Genomic DNA, 19,001 nt, shown 5'->3' on the forward strand with positions numbered 1-19,001 from the left:
ATAATGGCACTGATTGCCACATCAGAAAAAAAAAATTCGCGTCTTTTAGCCAAGGTAGATGGAATTATTTTTTTTTAAGTGTGGGTGTTACTTGACTTTTTTCTTTTTTTAACAATTTCTTGCCTTTTCTTTTTTTAAGTATGGCGTTGACGGCCAGATCTTGGGTTTATATCTCATCCCAACTGTTTTCCTGTGAACTCCTGTTACTCAGCAGGGCCCTTCAGTGTGGGGATTTTCAGTACAAAGCAAGTGCTGTTCACAGCTCTCGAGTGCAGAGATTCTGCTCACACCCTGGGGTTCAGGTGGCCCAAAGTTCATTGTGGCACTTGAGACACCTGCCCAAGCACAGGCTGCATTTGTCTTCCTCCTCTAAAGCCCTTGGACAGCCGTGCTTCAGGCAGCTGCTGTAGAAAGAGAGGAGGAAACAGGAAATTGCCAATCAGGCGGTTGGGTTAGATGATCGTTGTGGGTCCCTTCCAAAGGAAATGAACTATTTGTTCTGTTCTATGGAATCATGAGTCTGATGGTACTAATGACATTAATGGCAATTTATATTACTTCTGTTCAGGGGAGGACAGGACAGAACAAATGGCAGTTCTTCAGAACTTTTACTACTCCTTTCAAAATGTTCTTCTTTTCTCAAAGAAGCAACATGAATCCTTAGGTATGGACTACTCTTTACTGGAGGATGTTCTGAGATAACCATGTTTCTGCTCAACTTTGTCGTGTACTGTATTGAAATATGTCTTTGCATCGTGAATAGTTAAATGATGCGCTTTGTTTTGAGGAGAGAGGCGTTTCAGATATAACATAGACATTATCAAACTAACAGATCGATGTGCTTTGTAGAACAAGGTTTAGTGGCTGGTGTGTGAAACAGGCATAGAAGCAATTGCAAAACAGTTTCTGCCTGAAAATGTGTATCAACATGAGATAGTCGGAGAGAAGCAGGCTCACTGGAATTCTTAATGTGCAGTAAGTCTGTGTTCCTGTTCCTACCGTAAAGCTTCCTGGTCCTTTCAGTACTAAAACTGTACAAGTGGGTTGGGGTGTGTGTTTTTTTTCATGTGTGTTGTGGTTTTTTTGGTTTTTTAAAGGTAGATACTTGATGCAAATTTGCTTTAATTTCAGAGTGTGTCCACTTGCCTAACAGTGTTTATAAATACTAATTTCTCCATGACTCGGTGGAAGGGAGGAAGCATGTTTTACAGAGTTGAGACGAGTATTTACTGGGAAAAGTCATTGCACAAATCCTGGCATCTCTCACCCAAAGTTGGGTAAAAAAAGAGGGTGACAATGAGAAGTAACAAAGATGCTCAGTTATCAATCTGCTTGGAAAGATCTTGAAGCAGGTGCAAGCACAGCACAACAATTTCTGACCGGTTTTGTTCAGGTTATGATGAAACTGATTATCTTAATCTCATATTCCCACTTCTTAGTTTCTCTGGTCGCGTGTGCTCTGCTTTCACCCTTTGAAAGGAGACTAGGCCCAGCAAAAGGCCCATCAGCTTTCCTGGTCCCATGGCTTATGGCTGAGAACCAGAAGACACATACTTTGAGTTGGCTTTGGAAAGCCACGGGCAGGAGCATCCTGGGGTTGATGGCCAGGGAGGAGCAGGATGGCAGTAGCCTGCCTGTGCTTCTGCATGGCCTTGTGCTTGGTTTGGCCCACAGCTGGATCCCAGAGTGAGATGGTGATTGAGACTGGCTTGGTTTGCCAAGGTAGTTTCTGTCTCAGTGCGGGTCTGTTACTGCTCTCATGACATTGCCCCAAAAAAGTGGAGGTTGAACTACCTGAAGGCTGCATGTGTGACTTGACCTAGACACTGGCTGTGCCTGGCTGGCCTGCCTCTTCCTCAGCTGGGATGTGTGTGCACTGGCAGCTCCCTGCCCCACCTTTCCTTTTTCCCCTGTGTCCTTGTATCCTGGTATCTGCCCAGCTGAGTGTTCCAGATCCCTGGTCTGCTTTTTCTGTGGTGCTTTGACGGACTATGTTCTTGCAGACTTTGAAATGCTGTTGGAATAGAAAAGTGGGAAGGATTTCGCTTTCTGTTTTGCGTTTTTTTGAAAGACAGCCCACACAGGAAGAGACAAAGTTTTGGTTTTCAGTTTCAAAAAGTTATTCCCCCAGCAGTACAGAACTTGGCTGGTGTGATTTGTATTGCAGGATAGCTCAATCTTCTGAGTATTTTGGATAAAATTAAATTTTCTATGTGTTCCCTTGAAACTTTTGTGACTTTCTTAGTGAACTCTTTCTAGAAGCTTTAATTGGAAAAAGGTTCTCATGGAATGATGTAGCGAATTGTACATCAAACTGCTGCAGTTTTATAAGAAACTTAACTTGAAACTGACCTTGTGTTACCTTTGACCGCTGGGTTGCATACAGTGGTCAGATAGACCCTGTCTGAATTTCTCGGCAGAGCAAATAGCTGTGTATTTGCTTTACAGAATGATTACTACAGTATTTGGGATTTTTAATAGACTGAATCTTTTGTTTGTGTCAGCTCTGGATGTGCTGGTAGCTAACACTGCCATTTATCAGGAAATATATGTGGAACTTCTTTTAAGTTGGCTTTTCCATTGGTAGTGTTTAAATCAGAATCAAAACCTTAAAGATGCACAGCATTATGCTTTATTTCGTTCCCATTTAATGATCTCACTCTAACAACGTGGAGAATGGAGCTTTCTAAATTTAGACAGTGCTCCCTTGTTCCCACCATTCTAATTGAACATTAATAGTCTTGTTTCATAAATCCTCTGAGAGATGAAGAAAGCCTAGATATATCATATTTTAGAAACAATTTTTAGAGCCTATTTGCCAAATTCTCTTAGTTGTCCATTCAGCAAAGAGAGAACTGACATGGTAAGGTGAAACTGCCTGCTGGAATTCTGGGATTTTGGTGACTAATGTCTGTTGGTTTTGTTTGTTTGTTTAGAAATTCTTCCTATATGGATCAATCTTCTAGTGATGGTGAAACTGGAAGAAGACCACTGTAAGCAAACCCAGGATGAACCGGGTGCCAGGTGCTGCAGAGAATGCCCACAGTAGCAGCGTGGAATCTTGTCCGTCCTTGCGGGATGTCCACTCCATCAACCCAGCGCAGCTGATGGCAAGGATTGAGTCGTATGAAGGCAGAGAGAAGAAAGGCATATCAGATGTCAGAAGGACTTTCTGTTTGTTTGTTACTTTTGATCTCTTATTCATAACCTTGCTGTGGATAATAGAATTAAATGTGAGTTGTCTTTTCAGTACCCTTAGGCTTTATTAATTTATTTATTCACTTTAGGTGTGGTTAATAAGTTGCTCTTTTCTATCCTGAATTATATACTATTTTTATCTGTTTACATTAAAGCTGCTTCTTATTTCTAAGCTTTTTTGAACAGAGTTTCTACTCAACTGCATCTACTTTTGATCACTAGGATACATGGTTTATTATCTTCTTATCATTAAACCTTTTGATGTCGCTGTAGTCTCTGGACCGTGCTGAAGAAACCATTGGAAATCCAGTGAACTTTTCAGGCAGCAAGTAAACAAAAGTGTTACTTTATGTCTTTGAATTTGGCAAGAAGCGTGAATTTTAACAGGATTCAAGAGTTTGCCTTCTGAATAACTCAGTCAGTGATATGTCACTGAGGTGTTAATCCCTGGAAAGACTTCCAATGGCCAAAAGCTTTCTTTTGCTGTGTTGCATTTTCTTTTAGACAAATTTTAGTAAGCTATACATTGTGTATGGCAGGGGGCATTTAAACGACATAAACTCCCACAGTTGCCGCCTTTTAACTCCAGCATTTGTAATTTGGAAAATGAAGCAGTTCTCCTGAAATTTCCAGAAAGCAATAGGATAACTGATTTGTTATTCTTTCATAAGTAGCATTGTAGTTCTTGATCTGGGTTTTAAGCTATAACCTAAAGTGTGCAATTAAGAAAGGACACACACAAAAAATGGGAGGGAATCCCTTTTCTAGACAAGAAAGATCTTGAGTAAACATTTTTTGTCAGCATTCCTTGACAAGATAAATACCTTGGTTATTGATCTGACATTATGAAGTGTCAGGAGCTGACCGTTCAAGTAGTTCTTTGATATAGTGAAAAAGTGTACTTTCTGATTTAATTTGAGAAAGCAGACTTGGTTTGCCTGAATGCTGTAATTTTGGGGCTAGACCTCTGTTGTCTCTCTAGTTGGGAAGACTTCTGTATCTGGTGCATAAAGTTAGCTTCCCTCAGAAAAGCAGCATAGTGTTCTGATGCATTTTTTTTGGCCAGTTTCTCAATGGCTTGTTCGACTGAGAGGAGCAGAGTCTGGGTTTGTCTTGTCAGGGATTCAGAGCACAAATTTCATATTAGCACTCTCAGAATATTTAAGACTCTCTATGGAAAATGCTGCCAACTCATGGTCTTTCATGTTGAAAGCTGCAGCATTCAGGGACCTCAAGATCCTAACAGTTTTCTTTGTGAAAATTTTGTTTTATGGAGAACATGTAATCAGAGTCCTATACTGCCAAATGTCAGCAAGAATGAAAAAACATGTTTTGTCTTCAGAAGTCATAATATTAGAAGCCATCATTCAATATCTGGGATCTGACTTGTGGTTAGGTTGTTTGTTCTGTTTTCTAAATGAAGTTTTGTTCATTGGGGAGTCAGATAACGCTGTGTTAGGGCTGTCTGTCACTGATATATAAGTAATGGGACTTCGGAATCACTGTCAGAGTTCCTGTAACTATTATTTTCCCTTTTTTGCCTTTATCCAGTGTGCTGAGGTGTGATTTATTTTTAAAGACTTCAGGGATTAGCTCCATGGCAATTTGAGCAAATCCTAAATCAAGGGTGTCGTGGTTCTCTGTTCATCCTTATGTTAACACGACGCTTATGCAGTCACACAGTGAAGAGCTTGGTGAGGGGGGAAGCTGGTCTTCCTTATTTATGCTGGAAACAGTTAATCACACCTGATTCAGGAGAGCAACCAAGGAAAAGCTGTATTTAGAGAGTTATTTGTCAGGTAGCCATAGAAGGGAGGGAGAGAAGAAATAAAAGAAATTTGGGGTTGGAGTGAGTAGTCTCAGGAAAACACTGTCCAGGAGCGTAGTTGGGAAATGTTTGGACATGTCCAGACTGCATTTCTTTGAGATGGTGAGCATATGTTTTCAGCATGCTTTGGTACCTCCTTTCTTTAAAAGGATGACAGTAGTCAAACTCAATATTAACAGCTTCTGTTGACATTGTTTTCCAGTCCTTGACATAACTAATTCATGCAGTGCTTAATTATTGAATTTAATATTAAAAACCGTAGGATATGGACACTCAGGTTTTTCACTCCCAACTAAGATACATACTCCTGTCACTCTCTGACCCAATATGTTTTGGGTCAGATGAGTTTCTTACTAACCCAGTTTGAACAGGAAAGTGACAAATCCTCCCACTGGAAAGGAACACAGTGGCTACTGAAGATGTGATTTTGAATCCCCCCCAAGCAAATGAAAGAATTAAACTTGTGGATTAGTTATTTGTGGCAGAATGGTCTAATAGAGGCAGCTTCCGTGGTTTTTACAGTATTTTGGGGTTTTGTTTTGTTTTGTTTTTTTCTTAAAACAATTAGTACATGTGCTGATAAGGAAAAGATCTGGAGCATGAATTCAGTTACTGTTTCATTTCCTATTTGCTAACATGTGACTAACTGGAGCCAGTTTCTGGGTGGCTTTTTCATCAGCTGTTTTGAGACATAAAATGCTCTGAGAATTTGTGTTGACAGATCTTGCATTTAATAATTTCATCTTCTCTCAACCAGATTTTTGCTTTTATTGTGGGGCAGTCTGAAATGTAGCTTGCAGAGGCCAGGTGATAATCCTAAATGTTTTCACTTTGAAAATTGTATATAATAAAAATCAAATAAGGACACTGATCTCAAAATTGACATTCTTAGCATGTATGTCCTCTGTACTTACTTTAATGATCTTTTTGTGCACCAGTGGGGAACAGTGAATTTCACTCTTCAGATTAGTGTGTATTTTAGCTTCAGTAACTTCTGTTCTAAAGCTGTGTGTGTTCTTGTTTCTTTGTAGGTTAAAGGAGGCATTGAGACTACCTTAGAGAAAGAAGTGCTACACTATGACTACTCTTCTTCGTATTTTGATATATTTGTAAGTGTTCTTTAATTAAAAAAAGCAAGAAATAAAAAAATGCAGCAAAAGTATGATTTTCCCGTGTTCCTCCTTCCACAGATGTTCCCTAGTTTGAGTCATGTGAAAGAGTTGATCTTTTCTTGATAATTTAAATTGGTAGGACTTGTGCCAAATTTCACTCATCTAAGGGTTTCCCAGTCCTGCTTTGGCAGTCAGCTTGTGGAACCTGTGGATAGAGATACTTATGCACACTTAAATTGCATCTTCTGCTTTGGAGGGAGTGGAAAAGCAGATGAAAAACTCAGTGAAGAATGTGAGACTGATGTAACATAAAAATAGTTCATTAGGAGGTCAAGACCAATAGTTCTCCACCTGTAAAATAATTTTGTTTAAACTGATGTTTTTGTCCTCCCACAGAAATAAGTCAGTTGCAGTGAGAAAAGACTTGTTCCCAGGTTGGCCTGCATAGGGCAGGGTTTTTTTTAGATTTCTGTGTTTTAACAAACAGGTTTTTTTTTTAATATTGTACTGAAAACAGATGACATGAAGTATGATTCTCCTTAGGCACGTGGGAGAAGCTCTACTGCATTAGGAAATTTGTCTTTCAGCAAGGCTGTAGCTCTGCAGTTGCAATGCATTTGGCACTGCAGGAACCAAGTTACTGATGTCTATAAGTGAAAACTGTTTCTTTACAGTTCTTCCAAAGGGCCCAATATTTTTGCAAGATCATTAATTCTCCCAGATCTTGTTTGCCTGGCAGAGGTGAATTGGTTTGGTATCAGTTATTTTATATTGATGACTATATCCAGAATCTGTTTTTGAAACAGGTATAAAAAACTTGTCCTTGCTTCTGCATTGAATCTTTTGTTGTGTCAAAAGGAATGAGGTACCAGATATAAAAATTTCAGAAGCTAGCAAACTTCTAGGAACTAGAAAGAGAAACTTCTCTCTTTCTCTCTCATCATGATTTTGTTGCCAGGTTCTCATTACTGCAGAAAGCAAAAATTGTTACCTGTAAATGTTGATGCTCTGGAAATTATTTTGCCCTGTTGTTGAACCAAGGGTTAAAAACCTGTGATGCAAAATAGTAAGACTTTTATTCACTGGGAAGGGACTAGGTCATTGAATTCTGCAAAATTATTTGTGGACTTATACAGGATTTCTTCTGTTTCTACTACACATCACTGGAACATACATATTTACATAAGATTAAGTGGATTAATTGTACTTCCGGCCATGTCTGTCCTTGATTTCTCTTAATTTTTAAGTGTTTGTGTCACATTTTTTGTATTCTGAACACATCTTTTAAAACAAGTTGGAGGCAATCTAATATCAAAGAATAAACAGGGAAATTGAGGGTTAGAGTCCCTGATTCAGAAATCTCGTCTATCTGCTATTTATTTCATTTCTGACCTAGAAATACCATAACTTACCTTTCTTTACTGCAGAATATTTGGAACAATTTGCTTCTACAGCCATCTCCATAAAGAATAATTGATTGTTGCAACGCTGATATTTCAATAATTACTAAAAATTTAGTAGATAGAAAATTCTTTTAAAAACTTGTTCCCATTTTCCAGTTGCATTTATGAAGTCTTTACATTTTTTTAATTACATTCTTGTGCAGGAGCACACCTCTAAGGTATTCACTGGATTAACTACATCTAGATTTAACTGCTTAGATTCCAGTCTGGTAATATGATCATGAATATACTTTGTGTAGCTTTCTTATGTTTCTAACTTATTTGTGGAACTGCACATGCTTGCATATTTGAGCCTATGTAGGCATGTGAGTGGTGCCATTTGCTTTACAAATGGCAAATTGTGTTCTGTTTCTGTTTTATAAGCACACATTCCAATTTGTTTCTGAAGAACAGAACTTGAGATTGCCCTGTTTTAAGTTGTTTTGTAAGCAGTTAGTATTTTCAGTGAGCTGAGAATCTTGTGGTTCTTCTGTGTTCTGAATTAACCAACAAATATTTTTTTCCTTTCTCTATAGCTACTGGCAGTCTTTCGATTTAAGGTGTTAATACTTGCATATGCAATGTGCAGACTGCGCCATTGGTGGGCAATAGCTGTGAGTAGTAGCCAAGCATAATGGAGTTTTAACTAGAATGGATCAAACAGACAAAATTTTAGATGCCTCTTAACGCTTCTATGTTAAGAATCATCTCGATGCTATATATAAAAATTCGCTGTACAGTAACAGATTAAAAACTTCTGTTCTGGAAGATTTTCAGCCTAAAGACAAGAATTTATTAGCACAGTGGATGTGGTCCTTGTTACGTATCATGTTAATACAAATTGAAGATTTCTTTTAAATCTACTGTGGATGGCTAGTTGTAACTGCTTGTTACCTCTGACTTGCTAATTAGTGTTTGAAATATATTTGCATTTGAAATAGTGAACTGTATTCAAAAAGAAGAATTGTTATTAATGTCCCAGAGATCCAGCTGTCCATTAACTCCCACATTTTTAGCTTTTTAAGAGTTTTAGGTGCCACCTACTTGTATTGCTTCATGCTCCAATACAAAATGTTGAATATGCATCCGTCCCTTCTTAGAAAGGATGGATGTTCTTGAGGACTGTAGGCAATCACAGTGGATTGGAGCAAATATCTTTAACACAGTGTGGATGAGAAAGTATCAAAACTTGATGACCAGTCAATACTGTAGATTGTAAAACAGTAGGCATATCGATGGCTTAGTGCATTGTAACTCTTAGACTTTTTTTCCCTTACACTGTGGTAGGTGCATGTAGAATGTGTTCATGTATAACTTTCTCCAAGTGAGAGGCATGCAGTTTGTTTAATAGCCTGAGATTACATGCCATGATTTTTTTGGTTTTAAATTGAGTTATTAGCATGGCACACATACATAATAGTAACTGCTGCTCTGATTGTGTTTATTTTTAAGTGCATGCCTCTCAAAATCCCTTACTCTTAGTTGTGTAGCTTTTGCCTATTTCTTCCAATGACACCCTCCAACTTGATGCAGTTGTTTGTGAGGTGGTGACAGTGAATCCATCATGGTAGCAAGCAATTAGATATATAAAGCTTCACTCAAGGCTTTGCAGAAGCCATCAGTCTTAAAATCCTACCTGTGCTTACCAAAACCTAGTTAGGTTCTGCTATTATTTAAAGAATTGCTGGACCCAAATGCACTAGTAGAGTTAGAAGCCTTGCTTAAGTGAACAGTACTTGTCCACTGCTTTTTGGGGGGGGGGGTTTATAGACTTCTATACAGCCTGCCATTTTTTAAATATGTCAGGGAGTATCAGGTCTTCCAAGTGGTTCATTTTTCACAATATCAGTACATGAATGAAAATATTAATTCAAATTTACACCTGCAAAGATACTTTGATATTTGAAAGGCATCTTTTGACTTGGATGGTGATGAAAAGCATTTGGAGCAATTGCTGTTTGCTTTTTCCCCAAATACATAGATATAAAATACTGCATCTTCATTAAACAGTAAGATCACAATTTGTGTAACTCAGCATCTGTGTAGTATCTAAATTGCCTACCTACTGTGTGGAAATCAGCATTTGGAGATGTCTGTATTAAAAGTTAACTCTATTTTAATAGCACTTTAGTTAAATGTATCATACTTTATATGTTTTATTAACCTATGATCTTGCTGTTGTTGGTAAATATTTTAAGTTGCAACTGATAGGTAATGGCAGAAATGAGAAAATAAATACAATTATTAGTCTTAACTGTTTTTACCCTGTCTCTTTCAGTTTACAACAGCAGTGACCAGTGCCTTTTTATTAGCAAAAGTAATTATTTCACAGGTATATATTCTAATCAAATGTTTGTTTTACTTTGTTGTTTTCCTGAAAGCAAGATTGTTCAGGGTAATTTCTGTAACGTCCTCTGGTTTTGTTTCCTTCAAGCTGTTCTCACAGGGTGCTTTTGGCTATGTGCTGCCTATCATATCCTTCATCCTTGCCTGGATTGAAACTTGGTTCTTGGACTTTAAAGTGTTACCACAAGAAGCTGAAGAAGAAAACAGTAAGTTTTTGATATTCCCCTTCGTTCACTGCAGTTGGCAACATTTGATCCCACGTTATCTGGCAGAACAATGTTTCTTTCAGCTTCTCAAAAATTTGAAGAGCTGTGGGAAAAAATTAAATCATATGGCATAATTTTTCTTTTTCTGGAAAGGAACATAGGCCTTCATTGAAGTGGGTTTTTAATTAATTTAAGGAGGCAAAGTTGAAAGTTACAAGGGCCAGATCAGTAATTTGTCAAGCACTTAGGAACATATGTAATTCTGTATGCTTAAGACGTGAAAATTCAACTGACTTGGGCTTCTAAAATTTTCTTTTTTGAGTAATGCAAAGAGTAAGTTGCTGGTTCCTCTTCTAGGAAGAGTAGATTAATAACTAACTTAATGTCACTAATTTTTTTGGAGGTGGAAAAGGGAAAGCAAAGAAATATTCTGGAGAGTCTGCTTCATGTACAGACAGAATGACACCAGAGCAAGTATGAATTTCAGCCTGTTCAAGATGAGGCAGCATGTTGTCTGATGCTCAATGTATTAAACTAAATGGAGGAAATTCACTGATTTAGTTGAAAGAGAAAATTGCTTGAGTGGTGAGGAAAGGAAAGTGTAAATTTCTGCTACAGACGTTTTGTTAGTTTCCACAACAGGAGAGTAATTCTACAGTGAACTTGTTATTTGTGAAACACAGTCTGAAACTCTGTTGGAAGGGCATGTTTGCCTGCTAGGTAAAAATGAACACTTTATACAGGCATGGATGCCTCCTTTTTTTAGTGCTCTGAAATACAGTCTTTCTACTTTGATCCCTTTCTCCTCTTTTCCATCGCTCTAAGAAAGAAGTTGGTTGAATGAGTACAGAGGGCTTTGCCTAGAGAAAGGGAAACTTAGGGTACTTTTTGAGAGGGTGAGAAAATACAACTACATTACACTTTTATCTCAATAGATGGGGAATCTAACCATTTGAGAGACTTTGGCATGTTTTATAGTGAATATTCATAGACAAAGTATTTGATGTATACAGTCACAAGATACTAGAAGACATATACTGGGCTGCATCAAGAGAAGCGTGTCCAGGCAGGTCGAGAGAAGTGATTCTACCCCTCTACTCTGCTCTCGTAAGGCCCCACCTGGAGTGCTGTGTCCAGTTCTGGAGACCCCATCACAAGAGAAACATGGAACAGCTAGAACAAGTCCAGAGGAGGCCACCAGGATGATCCAAGGGCTGGAGCACCTCTCCTATGAGGGCAGGCTGAGAGAGTTGGGGCTGTTCAGCCTGGAAAAGAGAAGGCTCCAGGGAGATCTTATAGCGGCCTCCCAGTATCTGAAGGGGCTACAAGAAAGCTGGGGAGGGACTTTTCACAAGGGCAACTAATGACAAAACAAGGGGAAATGGGTTTAAGCTGAAAGAGGGGAGGTTTAGATTAGATATTAGGAAGAAGTTCTTCACTGTGAGGGTGGTCAGACACTGGAACAGGTTGCCCAAGGAAGTTGTGGCTGCTCCTCCCTGGAAGTGTTCAAGGCCAGGCTGGATGAGGCTTTGAGCAACCTGATCTAGTGGAAGGTGTCCCTGCTGATGGCAGGGGGGTTGGAACTGGATGATCTTTAAGGTCCCTTCCAATCCAAACCATTCTATGATTCTATATATGTAAATACTTGATGATCATATTCATAAAATGGAGATATTATTGGTAAATCCCTATGGGATTCAAAGATACTTTCTTTTTCTTAATTACTTGAAATATATTGTCTTTATTTAGAAGTATTTGAATTCTGTATATTTCCTAAAAAGATGGGGTTTCACTGGAAAATACTGATTTTTAGCAATTAAGTCAGACAAATGATAGGCATGTTTGTATTGTGTTGTGTGGTGGTACTTATGTAGTGCCTTAATTGCTTTTAAATCTAGGCAGATAAAAAAGGCAGATTTTAATAGTTTTTACTTTTTAACCTGGTATTTTTTTCTCCTGTCTTTAGTGGGATTAGAAACTGACTTTTTTCACCTTACTGTTTTGTTTAAAAAACAACCAACCAAACAAAAAAACCCCATAACAAATAAAAAAACCCCACCAAAAATCCCCACACCCATTTTCTGCCTAGTACAATAGTGCTCATAATTTGGAGATGTTTTGTCTGTAACTTTAAAAAAAGAAAAAAAAACAGGGTGGGGGGGAGCAAAACTGTCTTTCCACTGTAGAAGACTTCAAGCTCCACAAGTTTCCTTCTGTGAGCAGGATTTAAATCTAAATTCCACCCAGTATCTTGTGACTCATTGTTGAGTATGGAGACTGACCTTCCTCTTTTGGACAGAGGAGAAATACAAGTAAAAATAGCTGTCTCCTTTGGAGACTTCATAGAATAATAGAGCCAAAGAATCATTTAGGTTGGAAAAGCTCCTTAAGATCATCAAGTCCAATTTTGAACTAGTTAATAGGTAAATTGATATGTAGAAATAGTAGTTGGAAAGAGATCTTTTTTTTTTTTCCCCCATAACTGCTGGCTACCTCAGATAGCTCTTCTGATTCAATAAAACATGATTTTTTAATTATTTTTTTTCCCTGTCAATCTTCATGTGGCAGAGAGTAAAGGATGGAAGTTCAATAGCCTTATGTTGACCTACAATGCCATCTTTGCCCTGTTATTATTGAAGACCTGTTGATGGTAGTAAAGATGAAATTAATTACCTTGTCTCCTAACCCCTTTTGTTCTTTGTCCTGTATTTAACACACCAGAATAGCCCCACATCATTTCTAAATAATTTTCCTGATTTCAGATGAAATTGAGCCGAAAGGAGTTGGGAGGTTGGAGTAGCTAGGTATGTTGAGATAAGTGAAAGCAAGCCATTGATGGGGAGTCTGGTAGTGGCAAAGTGAGAAAATAATTCGTTTGGCTACACATGTCAGCTCACTGATCATTAAAAATACATTTCAGAGTTTTAATTAGCCAGTGGATATTGATGAATTTATATATGGCATCCTAATCGTGCAACTGCACACAGCAGAAGGAAGGATTCCTGAATTCTTGTGTACAGGACCTCTGTTTTGCTGGAGTGCATCTCCTTAGCTGCCTGAAGTTACACAGAAGTCATAAATGTTAATTTATCAGTTTGCCTTTTTTTTTTTCCCCTGAAATAGTCATTTGTAGAAGTAACTTGTTCATAGTGCTAATATAATACATTAATCTTTAAGATTCTTCATCAATACTTGATCTTTAAGATGCTGTGTGATAGCATTAAGGATTTGTGGTTTTGGGGTTTTTTTTTTGTTTTAGGATTTTTGATAGCACAGGATGCTACTGAACGAGCAGCTCTTCTTCACCCAGGAGTCCTTTCTGATGGGCAGTTCTATTCTCCTCCTGAATCCGTAGCAGGTAGGTATGTTTGCATAGTGAGTGATTTTTCATATTGACATTAAACTCCTGCATATTTCCTCCCACTTCAGAGGGTAAGGTGGGGGAAGAGTGAAGGGAAAAAAAAAATTCCTTTTTAAATGAGAAATGTACTTTATAATCCTAAAATGAAAGATTTTTTTGTATTCAGTAATTCAGTTTAGTTACTACCTGTCAGATTAATTAGAATACATGTAGTTAGTGGAGCTTCTGACATGTCCCAGAGGCATTACAAACAAGGTAAGTGTGAAAGCAAATGGTACTGCAACTGAAAGGAGATGGTTGTTGTTTGTTTCTGCCATCGATGATCCTTATGGCTTCCTTCCAACTTGAGATATTCTGTGATTCTGTGATCTCTGATCTGCTCCCAGTAGTGTTTATGCAGCAGTGCACTATTTAATCCAGCCTAAACTCGGAGCTTTACAGTATTTTAGGATAGACAGTGAACCTGAAACTACTGTAAAGCAAACTGAAATTTCAACCAGAAAATCTTTTCCTTTCTCATAACAAGAAGAAAAACCCTCTCTGTATGAAAAGTCCAGCTGTGTGGGTATATTAAACTGAGGGCAAGTGTTAATTACATCTTAACTTTGCATGTTGTGTGCTTTGTTCTAGTTGAGGTATGAGCCGAGTAAGCCAAAAAAGAAATGAAAATACCACAAGGTTTAATAACGTGTTTGCTGGCATTTCAAGGAAATGAGTAATATTTTTACGGATTGAATGGATTTGAGTTATTTGAGGACAGAGCGTGAACCCCCAAATCCTATATCAGTCTTTTTACCCTACAATGTAAATCTCTTCTGTAAAGCTGTCCTGTATTGTGCAATTTATTTAAAATATTAATATCTGCTGGTTGCTACAGATGTGGTTGCCTGTCTTGTATTATACAATGATATATGCTGGTGATATTTTTCAGTTTAATGGCTGTGGTTGCTGAGCATCTTGGTGCAATGAATGACTTAAAGCTCCATCTAGAGATGACAAAGCATTAAGACAATGTTGAGTATAACTAATGATTCAAAGTGAAAATGTATTTTAGTTAAAGCTGTGAGTCTATCTTGAGTAATAATGATTGGAATTACTATACTGGATTCAGCTTGGGATTTTTTTGGCAATAGAATATACAGAGTGAGAAGAAGTGTAAGTGGAGCTGACATGTCTTCCTTGGCAGTTTGGCTGGGTCAGTGTTGCATGTGCAGTGAGCTGCCATGCCTCAGCATGCACGTGGTGACTGCAGGTATATGACACTGCTTTCAGCTTATCCAACACCTGAGTTTCAGTAACAGCTTATGTGCCTTCTGCTAGTCTGCCTTAACTGCCAAATACATTTGTTTAAGCACCCTTTATTAGGTATAAGAAGCCAAGGAAACAGTCAGATTAATATATTTGAACTAAAACACACAGACACTGGTAGTTACAAAGTATTCTGAAACTGTTACATGATGTACAGTAAAAATAGCTCACAATTAAAAATAGTTTCTTAAAAATTCTGCATTTCTTTCAGATAAGACAAACTAGGGATTGTTCCAAGAGAGCAAATTTTGGTCAATTTACCTTCCATATTAATTGGAAAAATACTTAGAGATAAACAATTCCCCATGATCACACAGAGGGGAATAAACCCCTCTGCTGACATGGCAACATGTCTAAAAACAAGTCTTTGCTGTCAGAAGGTGACATTTAAAACAGGCTTTGTTGGAATTTGCAGCATATTTACCTTTTTATGTCTTCCTTGAAGATGCACATGTCCAGGGCCATACCCTTTTCCATCCACTTCTTTCTATGGGTTGACCCTTCATCTTCAACATTAGACTTGATTCCCAAGTTACCATTCTGGAGGTAGCAAACGGAAAATCATCCTGGAAAGAGTAAATTTCTACAGTTTATGTACAATTTGAGCTTCAAAATGAAAAGCAAGTATGCTAGTCCAAGAAAGAAAAGGACTTCAGAATAGTTTGGACAAAAAAACCCCCTGCTTAACCCCTTTGTCTTTCTTTTTTTACTTCTTTGTGAGAGGGAACGTGGGTCCATAGCTCAGCTTTAAATTGATGGCAAAAGCCCAAGTCTCCCGGGCATTTTACCAAAGACAGTTCTTTACTCACCTTTTTTTTTCCTCCCCAATGGGATTCTCATTTAAACTGCCCAAGACATGTACAGTGAAATGTGTGGGCTGATAATTTCCTCAGTCATTCCTAACAAGGGCTGACTGCAGCAAGATCTGACCACCTCCTCAGATGTGGGCAGAGACATCTGCAGCTTGGATTGGATCTCCAGAACTGTGGGTCAGTGCTGCTCACCCTGCTTGCTTGGTATCTTCTTGGTCTCCCTGAAACAACTGATCCATCAAGCCATCATCCTGCAAATCAGTGCCTCCAGCAGGAGCTGTCCCTGGGCACATAGCCTGGTGACCAGCTAAGCTTCCTTTTTGGGGCCTTCCAGGGCTTTGTCTCAGCAGAGAGCTGAGAGCAGGCAGGGGACATGGAGAAGAGAACTGGGCAGGAAGAGGTACAGGGAGCTGTTTGGTTTTTGGCTTAGAGTGAGACAATGTGTTGGGTTTATGTGGCAGGGTTTTTGATGGTGGGGGAGAGGCTACAGAGGTGGCTCCTGTGAGAAGCTGCTAGAAGCTTTCCTGACTCCAAGGTGGACCTGTCTCCAGCCTTGGTGGTGGAAGCACCTCTGTGATAACATATTTAAGAAGGGAAAAAGCTGTTGCGCAACAAGAACAACACAACCTGTGGCAGAGAAAGGAGTGGGATGTGGGAGAAGGAACTATGCAGACACCAAGGTCATTGAGGAAGGAGGGGATGAGGTGCACCAGACCAGAGATTCCCCTGCAACTTGAGGTGAGACAGCAGGCTGTCCCCCTGCAGCCCATGGAGGTTAACGATGGAGCAGAGATCCACCAGCAGCTCATGGAGGACCCCACGCCAGAGCAAGAGGCTTCACTTGAAGGCAGCTGTGACTCCCTGGGGGAGCCTGTGCTGGCACAAGCGACCCAGGGGGAGGACGTGTGCCGGAGCAGAGATTCACCTCCAGCCCGTGGAGGACCCCATGCTGGAGCTGGAAGCTGCACCTGAACGAGTCCTTGACTCTGTGGGAAGCCTGTGCTGGAGCAATCTGCTCCTGAACTCCTGCAGCCCACAGGAGGGACCCACGGTGGAGCAGTTCATGAAGAGCTGCGACCCGTGGGAGGGAGCCCACAGCAGAGCAGGGGAGAGTGTGAGGAGGCCTCTCTCTGAGGAGGAAGGAGCGGCAGAAATAACATCTGATGAACTGACTGCAACTCCAATTCCCCATGCCTGTACGTCACTGGTGGGGAGGAGGTAGAGAAATCAGGAGCAGAGCCCAGGAAGAAGGAAGAGGTAGAGGGCAAGTGTTTGAAGATGAGGTTTTATATCTCACTGTCCTACTCTGATTGGTAACAAATTCAATTTATTTTTTCCCAAGTTGAGTCTGTTTTGCCAGTGACCATAGTTGGTGACTGATCCCTCCGTGCCCTCGTCTCGACCCACGATCCCTTTGTTGTGTTTTCTCCTCCCCATCCCACTGTGCTCACACCATGACAGACAATCTCTTGCCAGAACACTCGATACAGAAGTTATTCATTTGTAAAGCCCTATTTCTGGCTGTTCTGAAAGTGTCTTCTGAAGTTTCTTCCAAAGGGCAGGATGTAGCAAGTGGGAAAATCTGCTTGTCAGGGGGCAAATGTGGAGTTGATTGTCCTGAGTGTGTTGTAGTGAAAACTTGAAGCCCTTGCTAACTGCCATCAGTTGACAGGGTAGGTATTTCAAGAATGATCCCAGTGCTGGGTTTTGGGTTTGATAACTGTTAAAAAAAAACCCCATTAAATGTGAAACAAGTGAAAAGATAAAAAAATGTAAAATAAAAAGTAAATAATTTTATGGGAAATAGTTGCTTTGAATTGCCTTTTGATAAGCCAGTACCAGTGGTGGTCTGCTGCTTTCTTTTTTTTTAATTTGGTTTTTCTTCTTCTCTCAACTGATGTAATAGTGTTCTTGCCTTCCTTTTCAGGATCTGATGAAGACTCTGAAGAAAAACAAGACAGTGAAAAACCAGTTGTATAGCAATTATGAAAAAGCAGGTGAGTTCCTTTGCATAAAAACTGAATATTCCTAAAAATATTTTTTTTCTTCTTAGTTCCTTCCCAGATAATTTGAAGGGTGGGCTGCCTCTTAGGCATTCCTCATCTTTGAGCCCGGTCTGTCTGTCTTAGCAACCTTCAAGCAGGAAATCCTGGCAGACTCCTGAGAGCCTGTAGTTGGGGTCCTCTGAGTTCTGGTCAGCCTGGGCCCAGGGATCTGAGAGAGCTGGTCTGGAGTGTGGTGTAAAAGTCTGTGGGCTCAGGATGGAACACCTCCATTTGTTTGGTGGCTGTCCTGGAAAGGACAATGGTGGACCAGATGTCTAAAAGCTCCTCTTTTTTTAGATATGTCTTTGGAAAAGGCAATGCAAGAGTGCTAGGAAGAGATTTTCTTTTCGTTTATGTCTAGGACAAATATACTTATCTCAAAGACTGTGTGGGCAAAACTACTTTGATGTTTCCCTTCCTCAGTCTGTTCAGTACTACAAATGGGTTCCACTGGAGCAGCTGCCTATTAAGATTTTTGTAGTGTACTTTGGTTAAAAATGAGAGATGATTTCCTTGATTTTGGAAATTTCATTTACTTTTGGAATTATCTTGCCCCATGCTTCTACTTCACCACACATGGCAAAACTCAAGCTAGGGGAGGTACTAAAAGTTCTTAAGAAGCCAAAGCTTCTGATATGAAATCTTCTAGTGCCGGAAGAGTGGATGACCTTTTCAGCCTCCTGTTTTCAATATATATATTTCTTTCTTTTTACTCTAATCTTCATTTATCCTGACCTCTGTAATCTGTTACAGAAAGAAAATGTCTGAGGGAAGTTGTTGGGGTTTGGAAACTGGCAACAGAATCTGTGGCTGACTTGCTGGTGGAGCTGCTGACAGGAGAATTCGTTCATGAGCAAGCAAAGGGAATGGTTCCCCTGTACTGTAATACCTCACAAAGATGTACCTTGTTGACATATGTATATTAGGTTGCCTCTCGGGTGGTATGAAAATATTTGTCCATTATGTATTTTATTCTTCAGCAATTCCTGAAGTTGATCTTCTAATGACTAGGTAATTACTGGAAAGTGTTGTCTTGTGTACCTAATCAAGAGACTGGTAATATAATGAAGTAAAACTTCTCTGTGAGGGAAGTATATTTAATGATTGTTGGGACTCACTAAGTAAAATTATTTTACGTCATTGCAGATTTGTCATTAGTTTTATGTTTACATTTTTTTTTAACTCCATGCATTTTCTTTTTTAACGGTTATGTTCACTTTCTAAAATAAAAATGTTAAAACATGGGTAATGCATTATGCCATTTTGTTGCTTTATCAACTCAAAATCCACAGGTACCAACCACTACCTTTATTTCTTGTGGGGTAATGAGGATTCCAGTTTGC

At 39.2% G+C, this 19,001-nt stretch overlaps 1 protein-coding gene across 2 annotated transcripts; it reads left to right on the forward strand.

Moving 5' to 3' along the window:
* The first annotated feature begins 2,934 nt into the window (after positions 1–2,934).
* Positions 2,935–18,902, forward strand: STARD3NL (STARD3 N-terminal like). Of its 2 annotated transcripts, XM_010166244.2 has the most exons (8): positions 2,935–3,233; positions 6,058–6,135; positions 8,117–8,194; positions 9,859–9,912; positions 10,015–10,132; positions 13,392–13,490; positions 17,541–17,610; positions 18,412–18,902. In XM_010166244.2, exons 1-7 carry the CDS (start codon positions 3,009–3,011, stop codon positions 17,591–17,593), a joined length of 705 nt encoding a protein of 234 aa, XP_010164546.1. In that variant the 5' UTR covers positions 2,935–3,008; the 3' UTR covers positions 17,594–17,610; positions 18,412–18,902. The 2 variants fall into 2 exon arrangements, with proteins under 2 accessions (XP_010164546.1, XP_010164547.1); XM_010166245.1 differs by lacking the exon at positions 8,117–8,194 and having other exon boundaries at positions 2,937–3,233.
* Positions 18,903–19,001: the final 99 nt, after the last annotated feature.

This window comes from Antrostomus carolinensis, unplaced genomic scaffold (genome assembly GCF_000700745.2).
Source record: "Antrostomus carolinensis isolate BGI_N321 unplaced genomic scaffold, ASM70074v2 scaffold5984, whole genome shotgun sequence".
NCBI lineage: Eukaryota > Metazoa > Chordata > Aves > Caprimulgiformes > Caprimulgidae > Antrostomus > Antrostomus carolinensis.

Coding starts and splice junctions, on each gene's coding strand:
- STARD3NL (XM_010166244.2), top strand. CDS start 3,009: ATGAACCGGGTGCCAGGTGCTGCAGAGAATGCCCACAGTAGCAGCGTG. Junction 6,136..8,116: donor CTTCGTATTTTGATATATTT/GTAAGTGTTCTT, acceptor CTTTCTCTATAG/CTACTGGCAGTCTTTCGATT. Junction 13,491..17,540: donor TCCTCCTGAATCCGTAGCAG/GTAGGTATGTTT, acceptor CTTCCTTTTCAG/GATCTGATGAAGACTCTGAA.